Source organism: Zingiber officinale, chromosome 2A (genome assembly GCF_018446385.1).
Source record: "Zingiber officinale cultivar Zhangliang chromosome 2A, Zo_v1.1, whole genome shotgun sequence".
Taxonomy (NCBI): Eukaryota; Viridiplantae; Streptophyta; class Magnoliopsida; order Zingiberales; family Zingiberaceae; genus Zingiber; species Zingiber officinale.
In genome coordinates, this window is record NC_055988.1 from 76,424,478 (window position 1) to 76,444,192 (window position 19,715).

At 39.4% G+C, this 19,715-nt stretch overlaps 1 protein-coding gene and 1 non-coding gene across 2 annotated transcripts; both read left to right on the forward strand.

Annotated features, from left to right (window-relative positions):
* The first annotated feature begins 13,620 nt into the window (after positions 1 to 13,620).
* On the forward strand, positions 13,621 to 13,694 carry TRNAV-AAC. Its single transcript has one exon. It is a non-coding gene; the product is annotated as a tRNA-Val (tRNA).
* A 382-nt stretch (positions 13,695 to 14,076) lies between these two features.
* LOC122043714 (zinc finger BED domain-containing protein RICESLEEPER 1-like) lies at positions 14,077 to 16,390 on the forward strand. Its single transcript, XM_042604308.1, has 4 exons — positions 14,077 to 14,192; positions 14,401 to 15,312; positions 15,445 to 16,002; positions 16,127 to 16,390. Exons 2-4 carry the CDS (start codon positions 14,845 to 14,847, stop codon positions 16,388 to 16,390), a joined length of 1,290 nt encoding a protein of 429 aa, XP_042460242.1. The 5' UTR covers positions 14,077 to 14,192; positions 14,401 to 14,844.
* The last annotated feature ends 3,325 nt before the right edge of the window (positions 16,391 to 19,715 follow it).

Sequence of the window (19,715 nt, forward strand, 5' to 3'; positions counted from 1 at the left end):
CTTACCATAGTGACATTTACTTTAACATTTCTCCGCATCAGCCTTGTACTCTTTGAACTAATCAAAGTACTTAGTCTTGCGGTACATTAAGTAAATTTATTTGTATCTTGAATAGTTGTCTATAAAATAGATGAAATATTCAATACTACCTCTTGTTTGGATAGTCATAGGATCACACAAATCAGAATGAACCGATTTCAACATATCTTTGACTCCATACCCCTTGGACTTAAAAGCTTCTTGGTTATTTTCCTTCCAAGTAAGACTCGCAGGTTGGAAAGATTTCCACTACTAATGAACCCAAAAGTTCATCAGCTACCAATGAATCCTACTTAAGTTAATATAACCTAGCCTTAGATGTCAAAGATATAATTGGTTCATTTTCGAAAGTTGCTTTCTCTTATTAATTTCCATTTGTTGCATCATGGGAGTTATTGGATTATAAATTGTCAACCAACATACCAGAATAGATAACTTGCCTATTTTTCTTGATAACAACTTTGTTATCAAAATAGACACAATATCTATTCTATAATAGTTTAGAAACTGAAATCAGGTTCTTTCTAAACTTAGTATGTAAAGACAATTCCTAATAATCCAAATTTTATTCCTATTAGAGAATAAACCTCTCCCACTGCAACATCTGCTACTTTTGCAGTAGTGCCCATGTGGACGGTGGTTTTTATTTTCATTTAGTTGTCGGGTTTCCTGGAACCTTGCAATGAATTGCAGACATGATCAGTGGCTCCCATATCTACACACCAGGTACCGGTAGATAACTCCACTAAACATGTATCAACTAATGAATAAAATACACCTATATTGTTCTTAGTTCTAAGAGGACAGTCTACCTTAATGTCCAAATCCTATTTCCAATCAATTATAATTGGGACCACTAAGTCTATCCTAAAGTATATCAGCTAGGGATTGACCATCATCCTAAGAATCACAAAAATATTTAGTTAAGACCAACTCCTTAAAAATCCCCATGAATTTTGTATGCCACGTTAGTGTGGACGTATACAAATTCAAAGAGGAAATTTTTTTTAATTTTATTATCTCGTCAACCTTACTTTATGACGAATAAAATTAATAGTTGGTCTATCTTTAATCAAATATTTGGTCAAGACTCTAAATTTAAAATAATATTGATTCCTCTAACAATACTATTTAAATTTACCAACACCTCAAAACACCGTGAATTTTGCATGCCACGTTAGTGTGGACGTATACAAAATCAACATTTGTAAGAGGAGGGTTTTACCCATTAACTATCTTGTCAACGTAACTTTATGACAAATAAAATTATCTCAAACACCGTTAATTTTGTATGCCACGTTAGTGTGGACGTATACAAAATCAATCATTTGTAAGAGGGGTTTTAACCCTTTAATTTTATTATCTTGTCAACCTAGTTTTATGACAAATTAATAGTTGGTTTCATTTGGTCACACAAATAATAGCAGTGACTCCGATGGGGAGGATACTATTAGATGTGTCTAAGTGTATACCATTACTTGACACTAAGTCCATTAATAAGATTATGCCCCTTCCGTTGGGGAAGATCACACGCTCTTAATTAACTTCCTATAGTCATCCAAAAATGGAAGTCTGTTCTAGTGATCCGCAAACAAGCTCATCCGTTATGGAGGAAGGCACTCAGAGCCAACGCGCAAGCTTGTTTGCATCACTTACAAACCAGTAATGGAGACCATGGGATTTACTTAAAAATCCCTCTCCCACTTAGTTATTTATTAATGAGGAATTTTAACTATGCTAGCCTACTAAACTTGTAAACTAACATGCACACACAGCACAATATAAAAGCAATAAATAGAAAATCTAATTTTCAACTATTATGGCTTTTATCTCTAGTTGTCCTCCGTGTGTTGTCATCCCAAGCTGCTGCCATATTTGGCCACCGCCACCGGGTCTAGCTGTCGCATCCATCTTGCTCCTTGTTCCGCTGCGCCTCTGGTCCTTAGAAGGTTCCACGCTTTGCAAGATTCGATCCGCGACATAAATAGAATTTTACAATTTTGATCCTATATTCCATAAAAGGAATGTACATGTATCTAGATCAAAAATAAAATCCTAATAAAACTAAATACAGCTCCTGCTGTATTTTATAATACAATCATGCACACATATAAATGCCCTTGACATGTCCAAGGGTCCAATCACACACATAAAACTATAAGCCATAATAGTTGGATCCTGCATCCACAAAGTTAGCACATCCTACTATTATCCTGCCTAAATTATGTATGACATGTGCATAATTAAACTAATACCAAATACACAGAGGCAAAACCCTAGCTCTGATACCAATTGTTGGTTGCTACTCGGAAAACCTAGAGGTTCCACTGTACAAAAATTTTGTACAAAGGTCTGAACCTTTTCCTAGCTACCATGTGTTCTTTTAAATTAAATTTTGGATCGCCTGCGGAACTTAACACGTTTGATCCAAAACTTAATCTATTTGTTCTTTTAGGTTTTGACTTGGATCTCCTGCGGAACTTAACACGTTCGACCCAAGTCTCCTTAAGTTATTAATTCCATTAAATATTAATTTCCATAAAAGGTTCCCAGTACTGACGTGGCGAGGCACATGGCCTTCTTGGATATGGGAGCAACCACTACCGACTAGACAAAACCTTTAATAGAAAGCTAATATTTAATTTCCTAAAATAACTTTAGGTTAACCAAAGAGAACAATCAAATCACAAGGAAAAGAAAGAAAACAAAAGAACACAACTTCGAAAAACATATTCGAAATACTAGAACGTAAGCCTCTTGTATTTGGTATTATTTCCATAAATAACTAGTATGATGCGGAAAGAAAAATTACTAGTTATACCTTGTAGAAAAACCTCTTGATCTTCTACCGTATTCCTCTTCTAACCTCGGACGTTGTGTGGGCAACGATCTTCCGAGATGAGAAACCACCAAGCACCTTCTTCTTTTCCTAGCTAGGTTCGGCCAACACAAAGAAGCTTCACCAAGGACGAAGAACAAAACACCAACCAAGCTCCAAGGGATACAAGCTTTCTCTCCTTCTTCTTCTTCTTCTCCAAGTAGTATCCGGCCACCACAAGAACTCCAAGCAAGAGATAAGTTTCGGCCACCACAAAAGAGGAAGAAAGGAAGAGGATGATGATGGCCGGCCATAATAAATTTCAAGGATGAAGAAATTCGGCCATCACCAATGCTCCAAGGGATGCTAGAGACGAGACTTGCCTTCTCTCCTTCTTCTCCTTCCTTGATCCGGCCACAAATAAGAGCTCCACCAAGAAGATAGGTTTCGGCCAACAAGAGGAGAGGAAAGAAAGAGAAGGGCCGGCCACCACCCAAGGAAAAGAGGGAGAAACATAATAGAGGTTGTTCACCATGAAGGCACCCCTACCCCTTCTTTTATATTCCTTGGCTTTGGCAAATAAGGAAATTTATTTATAATAAAATTTCCTTAACTTTCCTTGACAACAATTAATTAAGAAAAAATTAAATAAATTTTCCTATTTAATTGTATGTGGCCGGCCACCTCATCTAGAGCAAATAGGATAATTTTAATCAACAATTAAAACTTCCTATTTTGTCTTTGGAAATTTTAAAAAATAAAATTTCCTTTTAAAATCCCTTCATGGTTGATAAAAAGAAATTTCTATAATTTTAATTTTCAACATGTGAATAATTCTTCAGAGAGAAAAAATAAAATATCTTTCCAATCTACAAATAAGGAAAGAGATCTAATCTCTTTCTTTTAATCTTTTTGTAGATCTTTTAAAGAGAGATATTTTAATTTTAATTCTCTGTAATAAAATTATATCTTCCACATAATAAAAATTAAAATTAAAATTCTTTTTTAATTTAATGGGGCCGGCCACCTAAGCTTGGGTTCAAGCTAGGGCCGGCCACCCATGAACCAAGGCTTGGCCGGCCCTAGCTTGAACCACAAGCTAGCTTGGTCGGCCCCTTTCTCATAGGTATGAAGGTGGGTATAGGTGGGTATAGTACTCTATAAATAAGAGGCTACGATAGGGACCGAGAGGAGGAATTGGTTTTGGTCTCCCGATAAAATTAAGCATCCCGTGTTCGCCCCGAACACACAACTTAATTTTATCAATAATAATTCATTCCACTAGAGAACTATTATTGAACTACCGCACCAATCCCAAATTATATTTTGGGCTCCTTCTTATTATGAGTGTGTTAGTCTCTCTATGTTTAAGATAACAAATGTCCACTAATTAAGTAAGTTACTGACAACTCACTTAATTAATATCTAGCTCCAAGAGTAGTACCACTCAACTTCATTATCATGTCGGACTATGTCCACCTGCAGGGTTTAACATAACAATCCTTATGAGCTCCTCTTGAGGACATTATCAACCTAGTATCACTAGGACACAGTTTCCTTCTATAATTAACAACACACACTATAAGTGATATCATTTCCCAACTTATCGGGCTTATTGATTCATCGAACTAAATCTCACCCATTGATAAATTAAAGAAATAAATATCAAATATATGTGCTTGTTATTATATTAGGATTAAGAGCACACACTTCCATAATAACTGAGGTCTTTGTTCCTTTATAAAGTCAGTATAAAAAGAACGACCTCAAATGGTCCTACTCAATACACTCTAAGTGTACTAGTGTAATTATATAGTTAAGATAAACTAACACCTAATTACACTATGACCTTCCAATGATTTGTTCCTTTCCATCTTAGTCGTGAGCTACTGTTTATAATTTATAAGGAACCGATAACATGATCTTCTGTGTGTGACACCACACACCATGTTATCTACAATATAAATTAATTGAGCAACTACATTTATCATAAATGTAGACATTTGACCAATGTGATTCTTATTTCTAGATAAATGTTTATACCAAAAGCTAGTCTTTTAGTATACACTCTAACAGGTCCCTAGGTTTAGATAACCTAGTAAATCTTACTAAATTCAGGATTTGCAACCCCGGGTCTAGTTCAGGATGCGCGTATAGCATGTACAATTACCGGGCCCATTAGCAGCATGATTATGTATTTTAATCTATTATGATATTAGTTTTCCAAACTCACAATCAGTCATGTGATTATATGCTAAATCAGTTCTAGTTCAACTTTAGTTTAACTCAGCTATGTTTCAGTTTAGTCCTTTCTTATTGATACTTCAGTTATTGCCATGACTAGTTTTGATTTCTATGTTTTGTAAGATAGTATGCCAGACCTAGCATTCTCCATCTAGTTTTCAATCAGCATCTTTCAAAAGCATGAACTCATCGTATGCATGTTTTAGTGAGGTAGATGGTTTCTTACTAAGCGAAAGCTTACAGATACTTTCTTTTCCTTATACTGCAGACAAAGGTAAAGGAAAGATGGACTAGCGGAGGCTGGAGGGCAATGCGATGGAGATGTGTGTGGGTGGAACTTGGAATAGAGATCTTAGGGAAATTCAGCAAGCTTATTTAAGCACTAGAACCTTTTTGCTTTTCGATATTTTGCACTTCAGTATCTTAAATGTTATGAATTTGTTAATTATGCATCCTGTCAAGTTTAGGACACCATTTTGTGATGTTAGAATGTTTTGTATTTGGTTTAGAATTGTTATAGGTGATTTTGGCACGAACAAGTGCTGAAATCAGACCTTTGGTCGAAATCAGAAACTCGAATCGATCAGCTGATCGATTCGAGGGTTTCCAATCGATCAGCTGATCGATTGGGCAAATTGTTCCGCGAACAGTAGGCTTTTGGATCGATCAGCCGATCGATCCTGCAAGTTCTGTCGCGAACAGAAGGCTCTAGGATCGATCACTGGATCGATTGGCCAGTCTGGATCGATCAGCCGATCGATCCAGAATATTGCCCGAGCACAGTAGCGTGCTGGATCGATCACTGGATCGATCCAACTCACGTCCCGGATACAGTAGCCCTCTGAATCGATCTTCGGATCGATTCGACCATTCCAATCGATCGGTGGATCGATTGGGAGGCCTGATATTAGCTAGAAACTCTTAGTTAAGTTCCTTGACCATTGGGAGATGTAATAGATGTCATGAATAGCTTAAATTACACCCTTAGCACAAGTAGAACCAAGAAATGATAATAGTTTAGCAAAAATTTTAATTAGTACAGCTTTCGCACTTAGATTTAATGATGGTCATGGATTAGTTAGCACAGCATAATGTGACGATCGGCCTTACAGCTTAGTTAGTAGAAGGCGGGTCGTTACAGAACCTTTCCTTAAATAACCTATTATGTTCTTTAGAAATTAAATTAGGAATCACAGACGAAACTTAACATCATTGATTCCAAATTTAACTTATCTGTTCTTAATGCTTTAGATTTGAATCGCAAGAGGAACTTAACACTATTGATTCAAATCCACCTATGTTATTAATTCCATTAAATATTAATTTCCAAAATTGACTTCCAGGACTACATGGCGAGACACATGACCTTATTGGATATGGGAGCAACCACCACCGCCTAGACAAAGCCTTTTAAGGAAAGCTAATATTTAATTTCCTTAAATAACTCTAGGTTAACCAAAAAGAATAATCGAATCACAAATTCGAAAAAGAAGAAAACACAAACTCGAAAAACTAATTCGAAAAACTAGATCTAATGCCTCTTGTGTTTGGAATTCTTACAAAAAGAAATAACTAGCATGATGCGAAAAATAATTGCTAATTATACCTTCTCTTTGTAAACTAATGACCTCGAGATCTTCTGCCGTATTCCTCGCCTCGCCTTGGATGTCGTGTGGGTGACGATCCTCCAAGATGAACACCACCCAAAAGCTTCCTTCCTCTTCCTCTAAAATCTAGCCACCACCACCACTAAGGAGAAGAGAGCAAAGGGAAAGGGAGAAGAGAGAGGGTCGGCCACCAAGAGATCTTCAAGCAAGAGAATAAGAGTTGTGTCTCATGAAGCCTCCTCACCCCTTCTTTTATAATACTTGCCCAAGGCAAATAAGGGAAGAATTTTTACAAAAATCAAAATCTTCCAAGAGTTTTTCCTTTTCCCTTTTAATTTTTCCTTTTCTTTCCTCTTGATTGAATCAATCACCAAAAATAAATTTGATGATTTTATTTTTTAAAACATGGACGACCACCTTGCTTGGGCACCAAGCAAGGGTGGCCGGCCCCCATAAGAGGAAAGGAATATTTATTTTTATAAAATTTTACAAGAACAAAAACTCTTATAAAATTTTACAAGCTCTCTTTCCTAAAGTAGGAGTTAAAAAAGGAAAGTTCTAAAAATTAAAACCATGTTTTAAAATTTAAAACTTCTCTTATAAAATTTCCTTTTTTAACATGATGATAGAAAATTTAAATTTTAAAACTTATCTACCTTTTTTTTCTAAACCATGAGGATGATTAAAAAAGGAAAGTTTTAAAACTTTTAAACTTTCTTTTAAAACATGTGGCCTAATTCAAATAAGGAAAGTTTTTGAAATTAAAATCTCTCTTTTAAAACTTATAGTTTTCTACAAAGAGAAGATTTTAAAAATTCAAAACACCCCTTCTTGTTTGAATTATTGTGGTCGGCCCCTACATGCTTGGTCACCAAGCAATAGGGTCGGCCTCTATAGAAGAGAATGTGGCCGGCCCTTGCTTGGTCACCAAGCATTGGACCGACCTCCTTCTTGGACACCAAGATGGACTTATATTTGGATAGACTTGAGACTATAATGAGGCTATGACAGTGACCTAGAGGAGAAATTGGTTTTGGTCTTCCGATGAGCTTGAGTATCCCGTGTTCTCCCCGAACACACAACTCAAGTTCATCGATAATAACTCATTCCACTAGAGAGTTATTATCGCACTACCGTACCAATCTCAAATTACATTATGGACTCCTTCTTATCATGAGTGTGTTAGTCTCCCTGTGTTTAAGATAACGAATGCCCACTAATTAAGTAAGTTACTGACAACTCACTTAATTAATATCTAGTTCCAAGAGTAGTACCACTCAACTTCATTGTCATGTCGAACTAAGTCCACCTGCAGGGTTTAACATGACAATCCTTATGAGCTCCTCTTGGGGGCATTCTCAACCTAGATAACTAGGACACAGATTCCTTCTATAATCAACAATACACACTATAAGTAATATCATTTCCCAACTTATCGGGCATATTGATTTATCGAGCTAAACCTCACCCTTTGATAAGTCAAAGAAATAAATATTAAATATATGTGCTTGTTATTATATTAGGATTAAGAGCATACACTTCCATAATAACTAAGGTCTAGTTCTTTTACTAAGTCAGTACAAAAAGAACTTACCTAAATGGTCCTACTCAATACACTTAGAGTGTACCAGTATAATTTATTAATCAAGATAAACTAATACTTAATTACACTACGACTATTCCGATGGTTTGTTCCTTTCCATCTTAGTCGTGAGCAACTTTTTATAATTTATAAAGAACTGTCAACATGATCTTCTGTGTGTGACACCACACACCATGTTGTCTACTATATAAATTAATTGAACAATTACATTTAACAAATAAATGTAGATATTGACCAATGTGATTCTTTTATTTCAAAAATAAATGTTTACAAAAACTAGGCTTTTGGTATACACTCCAATAGTACTCTTCTATTTTAATTGGAGTGTCTGAAACATCTACACATCTTAATATGAGAGTCATTTGTTCTTTGTGACTTGCATCCGGTGTACAATTAAGAATTACTAAAAAATATTTTATCTCTTTTACTTTTTTAATTATTACATTCTTGACTTTGGAGGCTAGAATATATATTAACTTATTTTGAATTTTATGACTAAGATAATGATAATGAATTTTTTTTATCTTGAATGAGTCAAAAATGTTTTTACATTATTAGATCAAAATCTACAATCATTTCAAGTAAACCTAAAAATTTACCATTATCATCTTCATAAATTTTGTCATGTGTACCATGAAATGCCAAATTATATATAGCAAGATATTTGACAACAATAACTATTCTTAGCATAACGTGTTTTCGATGTTTTGTGTCCTTTTTAATTTATTCTTACAATTCCTTATCAATTGTCAATATTTTCTTTAATCTCATTTGTAGTTCAACAAAAGCTCTTAGATTAGTGAGGTATTTAACACTATTTTCATGTTGTTTAAGCTTGTCACATAACTATTTTTAGTCATTAACTCCTCTGTTGCTAAATTACCTTTGGTTTATATTCTTTAAACAACTTACAACAAATACAAAATACTTTGTTCAACTCCTTCAAGTACACTAACAATTTTTGATCATGAGTCTCACCATTTGGTAACATTTGAACATAGTAAGCATAAGAAAAGTATCGGGATTCTTTATTTAAAGGAAACTTGAGAATATTATCTCTTTTAGGATCTATTTCCATAAGTAAATCTTGTTGGGACCTTAATCACTATCTAGAGAGGGAGAATAGACAATCACTCACTTTATTCGCTTTCCTATAATTGTTACGTAACAGAAATACAACTAAATAAATATGACTTACCAGACTTACCAGTCGATTGGCCTCTGTGGAATTTGATCGTTACAATCTAACAGCTCGATTCTAGTCGACTGCTCACTATGGGTCAGTCAACTGGTATTCATGGATTGAGCGAACAGAAGCATTCTGTTCACTCTTAATCGACTGCCCAGTCGATTAGACCAGTTGACTGGTAACCTTACTAGTCGACTGGTAATCCTAGAACCACAAATCCTGGAATTTCATTCTAGATTTGCTGGTTCTCAACAACTGGTCGACTGAAACATATACCAGTCGATTAATAAACCCTAACTTAGAATTTTACCCTCTAGTACAATCATTCATGCACTCACACTCTTCCTCCTACAATACCATGGGGCAGGCGTAGGGGGCCGCTGGGCGGCGGAACCCTCCTTTTGCAGCATTCATGCACTCACACTCGCCCACACAACTTTGATCTTACCTTCTAGCCTCTTTCCATCAGTCATGCGTCCCTCAGATGTTTCCCTATCCTTCACGTTTTGCCTTCAAGAGCTTCCTTCAGCCTTGTCCTTATTGTTGAATCTTCCTTTGCCAGCACAACCTTGATCTTGCCTCCTAGCATCTTCCATCAACCTTGCGTCCCTCCGATGCTTCCCCATCTTTCACACCTTGTCTTCAAAAGCTTCTTTCGGCTTTGTCCTTATTGTCGGGTCTTCCTTTACCAATTCACACTTAAACTTACACAGCCAAACTTCAAGCTTGGACTTACACCGCTAAGACTCCCATGCTTGGAGTTCACCTTTTCCAAAATCACACTTGGACTTTCCTTTGTACCTGTCACATGCACACTTAATAGTGCATATTAAATACACATACAAATCCTAAATTAGACATTTTTTCCAAATATCAAAACCTATGGGTACACTGATTGCTCCAACAAATTACTCATTTTTGTATCAAGATTATCTCAAACTCTTCCATCAATATGTTTAAATCATATCTAAGTGTTGAACATTGATATTCCTTTGTATGCTCATCATCACAACAATTACTAATATATTTAGTGATGCGGTGATGATGAGGGGCCCCGCCCCGCCCCATTGTCATGGTGGAGGTCAAAGGAGGGCAAAGTCAAGACGATCAATGGGTGATATTGGCCAATCGGGCGAATCATGCTCCGACCCACCATCTTCGACACGAGGAGCAATCAAACAGTCGACTGTCAAAGGAGACGGAGCGCAGAAGTCGAGTCGAGCGACTGCCCCGCTCAGCATGACATCAAGAGTTCAACTTCGGCTGAGCGGCCACCTCGCTCGGCCAGACAGCAAAGCATGACATCGACAGTGTTCGACTTCGGCCGAGCGGCTACCCCGCTCGGCCCGACAACAAAATCGACATCAATCAAGCACGCGGATAGTGGACTTCCGGCCGAGTGACTATCCCGCTCGGCTCAGTAACAGAGAATGCGATCGTGGACTTCCGGCTGAACGACTTTCCCACTCGGCCCGGCAACAGACAACACTTGGGCAGTTGACTTTCGGCCGAGCGACTATCCTGCTCGGACCTACAGCAAACAACACGTGGACAGCAGAATTTCGGTCGAGCAGCTATTTCGCTCGGCCAAGCAATAGCCACAGTAGGCCATCTTTTGATATCCTTTTAGGAGCTAGTGTCGCTAACAAGTGACATGGTCAGACAAATGATCGTACGACGGAAGCTTCCACTATCACTTCAGAGATATGCTCGGTCCGTTAAGGTACTGTGTCAGGGACACTTTACTGACACGTCTTTTTAGGGAAAGCTTTGAGGCGTGTGCCCACCTTGGGAAGCATGTACGCGCGCTACAGGAGCTCTATATAAAGAGGAGTCCAAGCATCGACGGAGGTAGGCATTGTATGCGATTTCTACTATTGCGTTATAGTTTTCTTCTTGCTCCACTCTTTGCTTCTTATTCGCCGGAGACTGACTTAAGCGTCGAAGGGTCATCGCGGAGGACCCCTTCCCTGGCTCGACACTGACGCTACTTGTGTTGCAGGCCGGAATGAAGTCCACAAGAGGTCATCAGGAGCACCACATCTCCAGCATCCATCTCATCGACTTTCGGACAAGATCATTCAGTTTTGTCAATTTTAATTTCATCCAAATCATTAAAATTTATATTCCCTTCATTCTCATTTTTTATAAATTTTTCAATCTCACCACTTTTGTTTCTCACAAATTCTTTATTTTCATCATTCTTATTATCAACAAAATCTTCATTTGTATTTTATTCATTAGTTAAAATCTGAACTAGACTTTCCGTCGTGTCATGTGATTTTTTATTAAAATATTTATTAAATGAACATCTTAAACTTCGGGCCATCTCTACTTTTTTTTTTGTCTATTTTTATATCCAAAAAGTTGTTTCATAATGATAGATAATTATGGACAAATACAATAAGTAATAAGCAAAGAACAATAAAAATATGATAAAGAGAAATTTTTTTCAATTCAAAATCCACTTATATAATACCTTACACAAATGTCCTACAAATTTATTAAAAAAACACAGGTAAATCAACTCTTTATTGATTAATGAAACAAAATTGCCTACGTAGGCAATGACAGAGCCAGCTTGGGTGATCTACCCGAACTGTGAGCCTTGAGCGTCGATGACGATGTCATTATTAGAGCTAGCCTTCTCTTTTCACCGATGTCGATGCCATCACTCGAGTTGGCCTCCTCTTTCTGTCGATGTCGACCCAGGCTAACCTTCTCTTTCCCTTGCTTTTGTCTTTCCTCCCACATAAATCTCTTTCTCATCCCCATTAGGCCCTAGGTTATAGCTCGGGTAGTCATAAATGTGGCTCCACCCTTGTACGTAGGAGATAACCAAGGCTAATATTGCTTGAAATAAATGAAAACTTACTCCTTTTATTGTTGTGGTTGGACAAAGGGGAAAAAGGAACGCTCATGAAGGGTTGATCTTTAGGATTAGGAAAATAAAGGGGAGATGTTGTTGCTTTGACAAAAGAAGAGGAGAGAAAGAAGGAAATTTTTTATCACCTTCGCTCGAAAACCTTAGTTAGCTCCGGTGAGCTCTCGACCATGACACCCCAAACAAAAAAAATCATTAAGGATAGGCAACACAGAGTTGGTCTTATGAGGCAAACAAAAATCCTAGAAAACAAGGAGCAAAAGAGAAGAGGAGAGGCGTGCAACTGTGGAAATAAAGTCTTATAAAAGAAGGCGATTATTCCTTGCTACACTAAGAAGAGAATGAGGAAAACTACTGTTGTGAATGAGAGAAGGAGAAAACTTTACCTTCTTCGTCAGCATTAATAATCTTAGTTAGCTTCGACACGCTCCAGTGGCTCTTGAGCAATACAAGGAGAGCACAAAATGGGAGAAAGTGGTTATTGTAGTGGCCGGAAGGAGAAGAAAAACTAGGATAATGGCTAAGAAAACAACGGAAAGAAGGGAAGAGGGAAGACGGTGTACAGGAAAAATAAAAAGGAGAGTAATAGGATTGTATTTTTTATTTTAATCTTAAAAAATTTTTGGACCCTAAGCAAGAGTCCTGGTAGCCCTGCCCCAGAATCATGAGAGAATTCATCTCAATAAAAGTAAATGAATAAAAGAACACAAATATGTTGAAAAGCGTATCTGATTAATTCTGATGACAGATAAAATTTTTTCATGAAATCGGATTGATCATATCAAAATTAATCAAAATTAATCGATATAAGTAAGATACATGATGATGATAAATAAAAAAACATACTTCTTGATGCGGCATTAGAATGACGGCACACTGAGAGAATAGCTCGTCGAGTAGGCCATTCTTCGATAGTGAAGATTCTTCGGTCGACATCAACTCACCACTTGATCTGAGCTAAAAAATAAGACGAAGATTATTCGAAACCACCGACGCTAAGACTCCGTCAACGGAGAAAGAGTCACTCAAGGTCAAAAACTCATCTAAGGAAAGAGGAATTATCCGGAGGCGATGCCGCTTCTCGGTCATCATCTACGGCTGGAGACTCCAGCAGCGGAGTAAAAACGATGGCAGAGGAAGCCATATAATGTGAAACTTGGGAAGACGAGTGTGATTGAGAGGTAATAAAGAAGGAATAAAGATAGAATTTAGATAATCTGGCTTTTTGCATCATATGGTGTCGTGGTGTAGTTGGTTATCACGTCAGTCTAACACACTGAAGGTCTCCGGTTCGAGTCCGGGCGACGCCAATTTTTCATGTTTTGTTTCTTATATTGACTATGCAATTATATATAATCAGAATTTATTTTCTAATAATATTTTTAAAATGGCATGTGAAGACTATTTTATTTTTTAACTTTTATATTCTAAAAAAATGCCACGTATTAAATCTCGTAATGTACGGATAACCATGGGAACCGAACCGGGCAGATATGGGATCAGAACTGGGCAATATAAATATGACCCACGGATTTGGCCCATGGGCATCCAACTCGAACAAACCCTAAACCTCCGCTAAGCGTCGGCGGCGCCCATCTCGCCCCGATTTTGGCCCATGGCACCGGATCTTGGCCTCGAGCCACCGTCGTCGTCGATTGAGGCCATCCTCCCCTCGGCCTTCCCACACCGGAGCCTCCAAATAGATATACCGCGGATCCTGGAGGTACACTCCCTTTTACTGCTTCTCCTGCGTTCCTTCGTAGTAAACTCCTCATTTGTTGTCAAGTTCATCGGTTGTTACTGGCAAGGTTCGAGTGTATTACTCTTTTAGTCGATTTAACTCTGTCTTGAACTTTCAGATGTTGTTTTGTCGTTGAAAAGAGGTAGTGAATGCCATTTGGAAGTTTTCTTTCGATCTTGTAGTAATAACAGTCATCAAATCCCTTTTGCCATAAATAGATATCATCGGTGAAAGCTCCTCGAGTAAAAAATGCCTTATTTTGTTACATTATGCAGACTCTGAAATGCATATGGAGCCTATGAATGTTGGACTGGTTAACATTCCAGTGAACTTGGAGCTTGTGAGCACAGAGGCAATGGATGCAGAAACATTACCAATAACTACAAGACGCAGGAGAAAGAAATCAATGGTCTGGGAACACTTCACTGTTGAAGTTGTATCTGGTGGACATACTAAAGCTCGCTGCAAATTATGCAAGAAAACCTTTGCATACAGAAATGGTTCTAAGGTAGCAGGTACTAGCCATCTTAAGAGGCACGTTTCACTGGGTTCCTGTCCTAAGATTAGGAATGAAAGGCAAAAACTTCCATTAACTTCCGCTACAAAAATTGAGGGTGACACAACTGATCCACCCAAAAGACGCTGTAGAACATCTAGCATGCTCAATGCTTTTGATCAGGAACATAGTTGCACATGCCTTGCAAAGATGATAATATTACATGAGTACCCACTACATATGGTTGAAAACTCCGCATTTGTGTCCTTTGTTCAGAGTCTGCAATCACAACTTAACATTTTTTATGCTAATACGATGGAAGGTGAGATCTTATCTATATACCGCAAAGAAAAACAAAGTATCATGCATACCTTCCAGATCATGCCCTGGGAGGATCAGTCTAACTGTAGGACTGTGGACAACCAGTCAGACTCTTGGTTATATTTGCCTCAGTGGCCAATTCATTGACAGTGAGTGGAAGTTGCATAGAAGAATGCTTAATTTCTTTATGGTATCCTCGCCTCATTCTGAAAATGCCCTGAGTGTGGCAATTAGTATTAGTCTTTCAGATTGGAATATGAAGAGTAAGTTGTTCAACATCACTTTAGACAATAACTGTTCGTCGCATGACATCTATGGTGTTAATCTCAGAGATCATCTTTCTAACAAGAATGCCCTTATGCTGAAAGAGGTCAGTTCTTTGTTGTTCAGTGTTATGCAAATATCCTGAATGTTGTTGCAAAGGATCTGATTACTTCAATTCAGGAAATTGTATACAATATTCAGGAGAATGCGAAATTGATTAAAGTTTCTCAATGGGCAGAAAAAAATTGATGAAATTGCCTCGCAAACTGGAATTCCTGTCGCAAAGGTTCTTTCTCTTGATGTTACAACTCTGTGGAACACAACTTACCATATGTTAGTTGCTTCGTTGGAGTACAGACATGCATTCACTTTCTTAGAGACCTGTGATGACAACTACAATGAAGCACTAACAGATGATGACTGGAAGAAGGTGACTGTCGTGTGCACATTCTTGAAACTTTTGTACGACTCTGCAAACACTGTCATGACAACATTAGATCACACTGCAGATATATTTTTCCATGAAGCGTGGAAAATCCAGCTAGAGTTGACTAATGCAATTTCAAGCGAGGACACAATTGTGAGCAGCATAGCTAAGAAGATACATGAAACGTTTGACAAGTATTGGAAAGATTGCAGCCTTGTTTTGGCAATTGTTGTGGTTGTGGACCCGCGCTTTAAGCTGAAGCTTGTTGAGTTTTGTTTTTCCAAGATTTATGGTGAAGATTCTGCTAAATACGTTAAAGTAGTTAATGATAGTATTCAGAAATTATATATAGAGTATACTGATCAGCAAGTAGCATCTCCTTTTTTTTTTTTCTTTTTTTTTTTTTTTTGAAAAGGTAAATATATATCATTAAAATACATAATCAAACAAGATGATCCTGAAACCCTTTATATCATATCTGACGAATTATTAGATTTGGAAGGGGAACCATGGTCATATACATGTGTTCACTCGTGTACCATCTATCCATGTCACCTTTGCACAAGCGGGATGCAATCTCGTCCTCTATACTGGATACTTAGCTAAGGTAGCATCCAGCACTGCCTGTTATCTCTGTCCAACTGCTCGTGTGTCCACATCATCACTGTTCACGCTATGTCCTGTATCCAACAAGCAGGTTCCCCGCACCTCCTCCATGTCTCTCGCATCTCCCATGTGTGTTGTGAGTCTCCAGTGATTCCAAGTCAACTCGATCCATCTCCTCCTGTGTCATGGGCCAGGGTTCCATGATGTCACTTTAAGCAAGTGACCAGCTATCAACGGATTTGGCGCGCCTTTACCACGAGTCGGTTGTTGCGGGCTAGATAGGTCTTTATAGTGGGCCTATGCACCCTCCTGGGTTTTTTGGCAAAGCCCTAGTCATAAACGGATTTGGTGTTGTCCTTACCGCGAGCTGTTTGTTGCGAACTAGATAGGTCTTTATAGTGGACCTATTCACCCTCTTGGGCTTTTTGGCAAAGCCCCATCCATAAATGGATTTGACATGTCTTTACCGCTAGCCATTTGCTGCGGACTAGATAGACCTTTCTAAGGTGGGTCTGTGCACCTGTACATCACCCTCATCTCCTACATGCCCTCCCCACATACAGTCCTCATGCTCTACTACATAACTCCACTCGCTGTGGTTTCTCCTCACATACATCACCCTCAACCCATAAGGTAACCCACATGTAGTTCTCACGTTCTACTGCATGACTCCATCCGCTGTAGTGTCACCATGCTGCTCACCTCCTCGCACACTCAGACTGTAGTACCATCTATAAGCTCCATCCATGGCATTCGTGTGCTCCTACAAATGTCCAGCATCCCCTCAGCATCCTGCTCCAGTCTCCATCAGTGTACCCCTCTAGTCAGCTGCTAGAGGGTGTCTCTATATCCAGGCCATCTGCCGATGGGTGTATCCAAAAGGAGGTATCCGTCGCCATGGTGGTGCCGTGAAGTGTCATTGCCCGTGGTCCTCCATGTATAGTTTCGGCCGCTACTAGCTCCTGATCAGGTACAACTTTTTTTTTTTTATCGAGGCGGTACTTGGGCGTGACGGAGTGTCAGCTAGAGTAGCCCCCCAGTTCTATCTTTATAACAGGATATATGCATGGCCGACAGACCTCAGTGACTAAGCTAAAATAGGCCAAGATGGCCCAAAAGGGTGGAGACAACTTCTCAAAAAGAACTCTGATGCAAATGCAGCATGAGACAACCTACTCTCTGATGGGTTTGTCAGTATCCTATCTACATGTATAGTGACTATGTCCGCAAGATGCATGCCCTCGCCAAGTGTTCCAAGGAGCTACACTCAAAATCGATACCAAAATGCATCCTCTCTCTAATCTAATCTACATGAATGCTATAATGTATGCCCCCAGATGGGGTCAATCTATGTATGTATGCATGCTCAATGATGCCCAAGTACTTGATCTGCTAGTACCCCAAGCGTCCTGAAGACATGTATCTGTATCTTCCTGAAGACCAGCTCACCATCAAATCTTGTTCCCTCAAACATGATGTGATTCCTTGCCATCCATATGTGGTGTACCATCACTGACATGGTAAGGTGGCAAGCTCTATCTAAAGTGGTAGCCCCCTGGTACTGTCTCCTGAATGTCCTCAGCATGCACCGGTAGGTAGCCATCTCAGGGCGCATCTATAACCAACCTCTGACTCGTCCCCACAGCTGCTGGACTGGCTGACATCTGAAAAACAAGTGATCCATCGCCTTCTCATCATGCCTGCAAAAGGTGCAAAGTCGACCCTCCAGGTAGTCCTGTCCAGCACGCACCAGTAGTCTCCCATATGCTAGTAGCCACACTATGAAGGCATGGCTTGGCTGGAGGTCACGCTGTCATACTGTAGCCGCCCAGGGCTTCCTAGCTCCGGTGTCTCTGAAATGGTCATATGTTAGCCTGACACCACCGCCCCCCCCCCCCCTTCCTATGACTAAACCAAGAGGAGAGAAGTTGTCGCGCTGCCTCTAGGCTGCCTGTTGTGCTGAGGATGTTGTCCCGGATTTGTACCAGCTGTTTGATCAGTGGGGAGTCTGTGTGCCTGCTCTGCCACTCTCATACCTCCACTTGCTGTAAATATGTGTGATGCACCCAACGTATCCATAGTGTGTCTTGTTTATCCTACACATGCCATAGAACCTTTGCCAGAAGCGTCTAGTTCCATGCTCGTAAGTCCCTCAAGCCAAGACCACCTTCTCGCTTGGGCCTCACTAGCTCTGACCATGCAATGGGGGGCCTCCTAGACGTCCACATGAAAGATCTGCAAATGCTGTAGATGCGGTCAATAACCCCCTAGGGTAGTGGTAAGACTGACATCTAGTAGCACTCCACCCCCTGTAGGACTGATGATATAAGTTGTATTTTCCTGATATAGGATAATGTGGCTTTCGGCCATGAGCCGATCCTATGGGTGAGTGAGTACAGGAGTGTGCTATAATATGAAATCTTCAATTTCTGGGAGGCTATAGGAATTTCCAAGTATCTAAAGGGCATCTCCCCTATCTGAAAGTCTGTGATGGTAAGCAACTGATCCCGTGGGAGGGGGGGTCTACCCCTGCCATGTAAATACTGGATTTAGCTAAGTTGGCAGTGAGTCTGGCCATCTGAGCAAACTGTGATAAGCTCTCAACTAGTTACGTCACTGATGAGACATCCCCCCGAGAGAATAATAATAGGTCATCTGTGTACACCAAATGTGCTATCCTTAGAGGCTCACATTTGGGGTGGAAATGAAAATCTGACTTGATAGTGTATCGTGCTAATGACCGGGATAGATACTCCATGCATGGTCCAAATAAGTAAGGAGAGAGGGGATCCCCCTATCTGGGTCCTCTACCACCACGGAAGAAACCATGCATGATGTCGTTAATCACTACAGAGAAAGAGGTGGTAGTAATGCATTCTCTGATCCATGCGATGTAAACGGCTGGGAACTGATGCTGCCAAGACATCCTGTAAGAAACCCCAGTGCACTGAGTCAAAAGCTTTCTGAAGATCAACTTTCAATGTACATCTCGGTGAGATTCGATTTCTGGTATAATTCCTCAGGAGTTCTTGTGCCAAGTGGATATTATCTGTGATAGTATGACCTCTAACAAAGGCGGTCTGTGCAGGATGTAGGAGATGAGCTGAGACCTCTGCCAGTCTGCTAGCCAGGAGCTTGGAGATCACCTTGTTTAACACCGTACAACAGGAAATGGGCCTGTAGTCTTGCACCTTACTTGCATGAGCTGTTTTTAGTTCTAAGGCAATCAGAGTGTGATTCCATGATTTTAGGAGTTGCCCAGTAGTGAAGAACTCTAGCACAGCTGAGGTAAAATCATCCTTTACTGTGTCCCATAACTGCTTAAAAAATTTGGAGCTATATCCATCTGGGTTTGGTGTCTTAAGGTCTCTTATACTAAAAAGAGCACTCTTAACCTCCTCTGCAGTAGGAATCCTTGCCAATTGAGCTTGATGATCCATTGACAGTGTTCTCCCAAACTGCATACACTCAACCTG

Bases quoted from the DNA above. Each gene is read 5' to 3' on its own strand.
- LOC122043714 (XM_042604308.1), top strand. From the start codon at position 14,845: ATGAGTACCCACTACATATGGTTGAAAACTCCGCATTTGTGTCCTTTG. The intron at 15,313-15,444 runs GTCAGTTCTTTG...CTCAATGGGCAG, and splicing joins ATGCCCTTATGCTGAAAGAG to AAAAAAATTGATGAAATTGC. The intron at 16,003-16,126 runs GTAGCATCTCCT...ACGAATTATTAG, and splicing joins TAGAGTATACTGATCAGCAA to ATTTGGAAGGGGAACCATGG.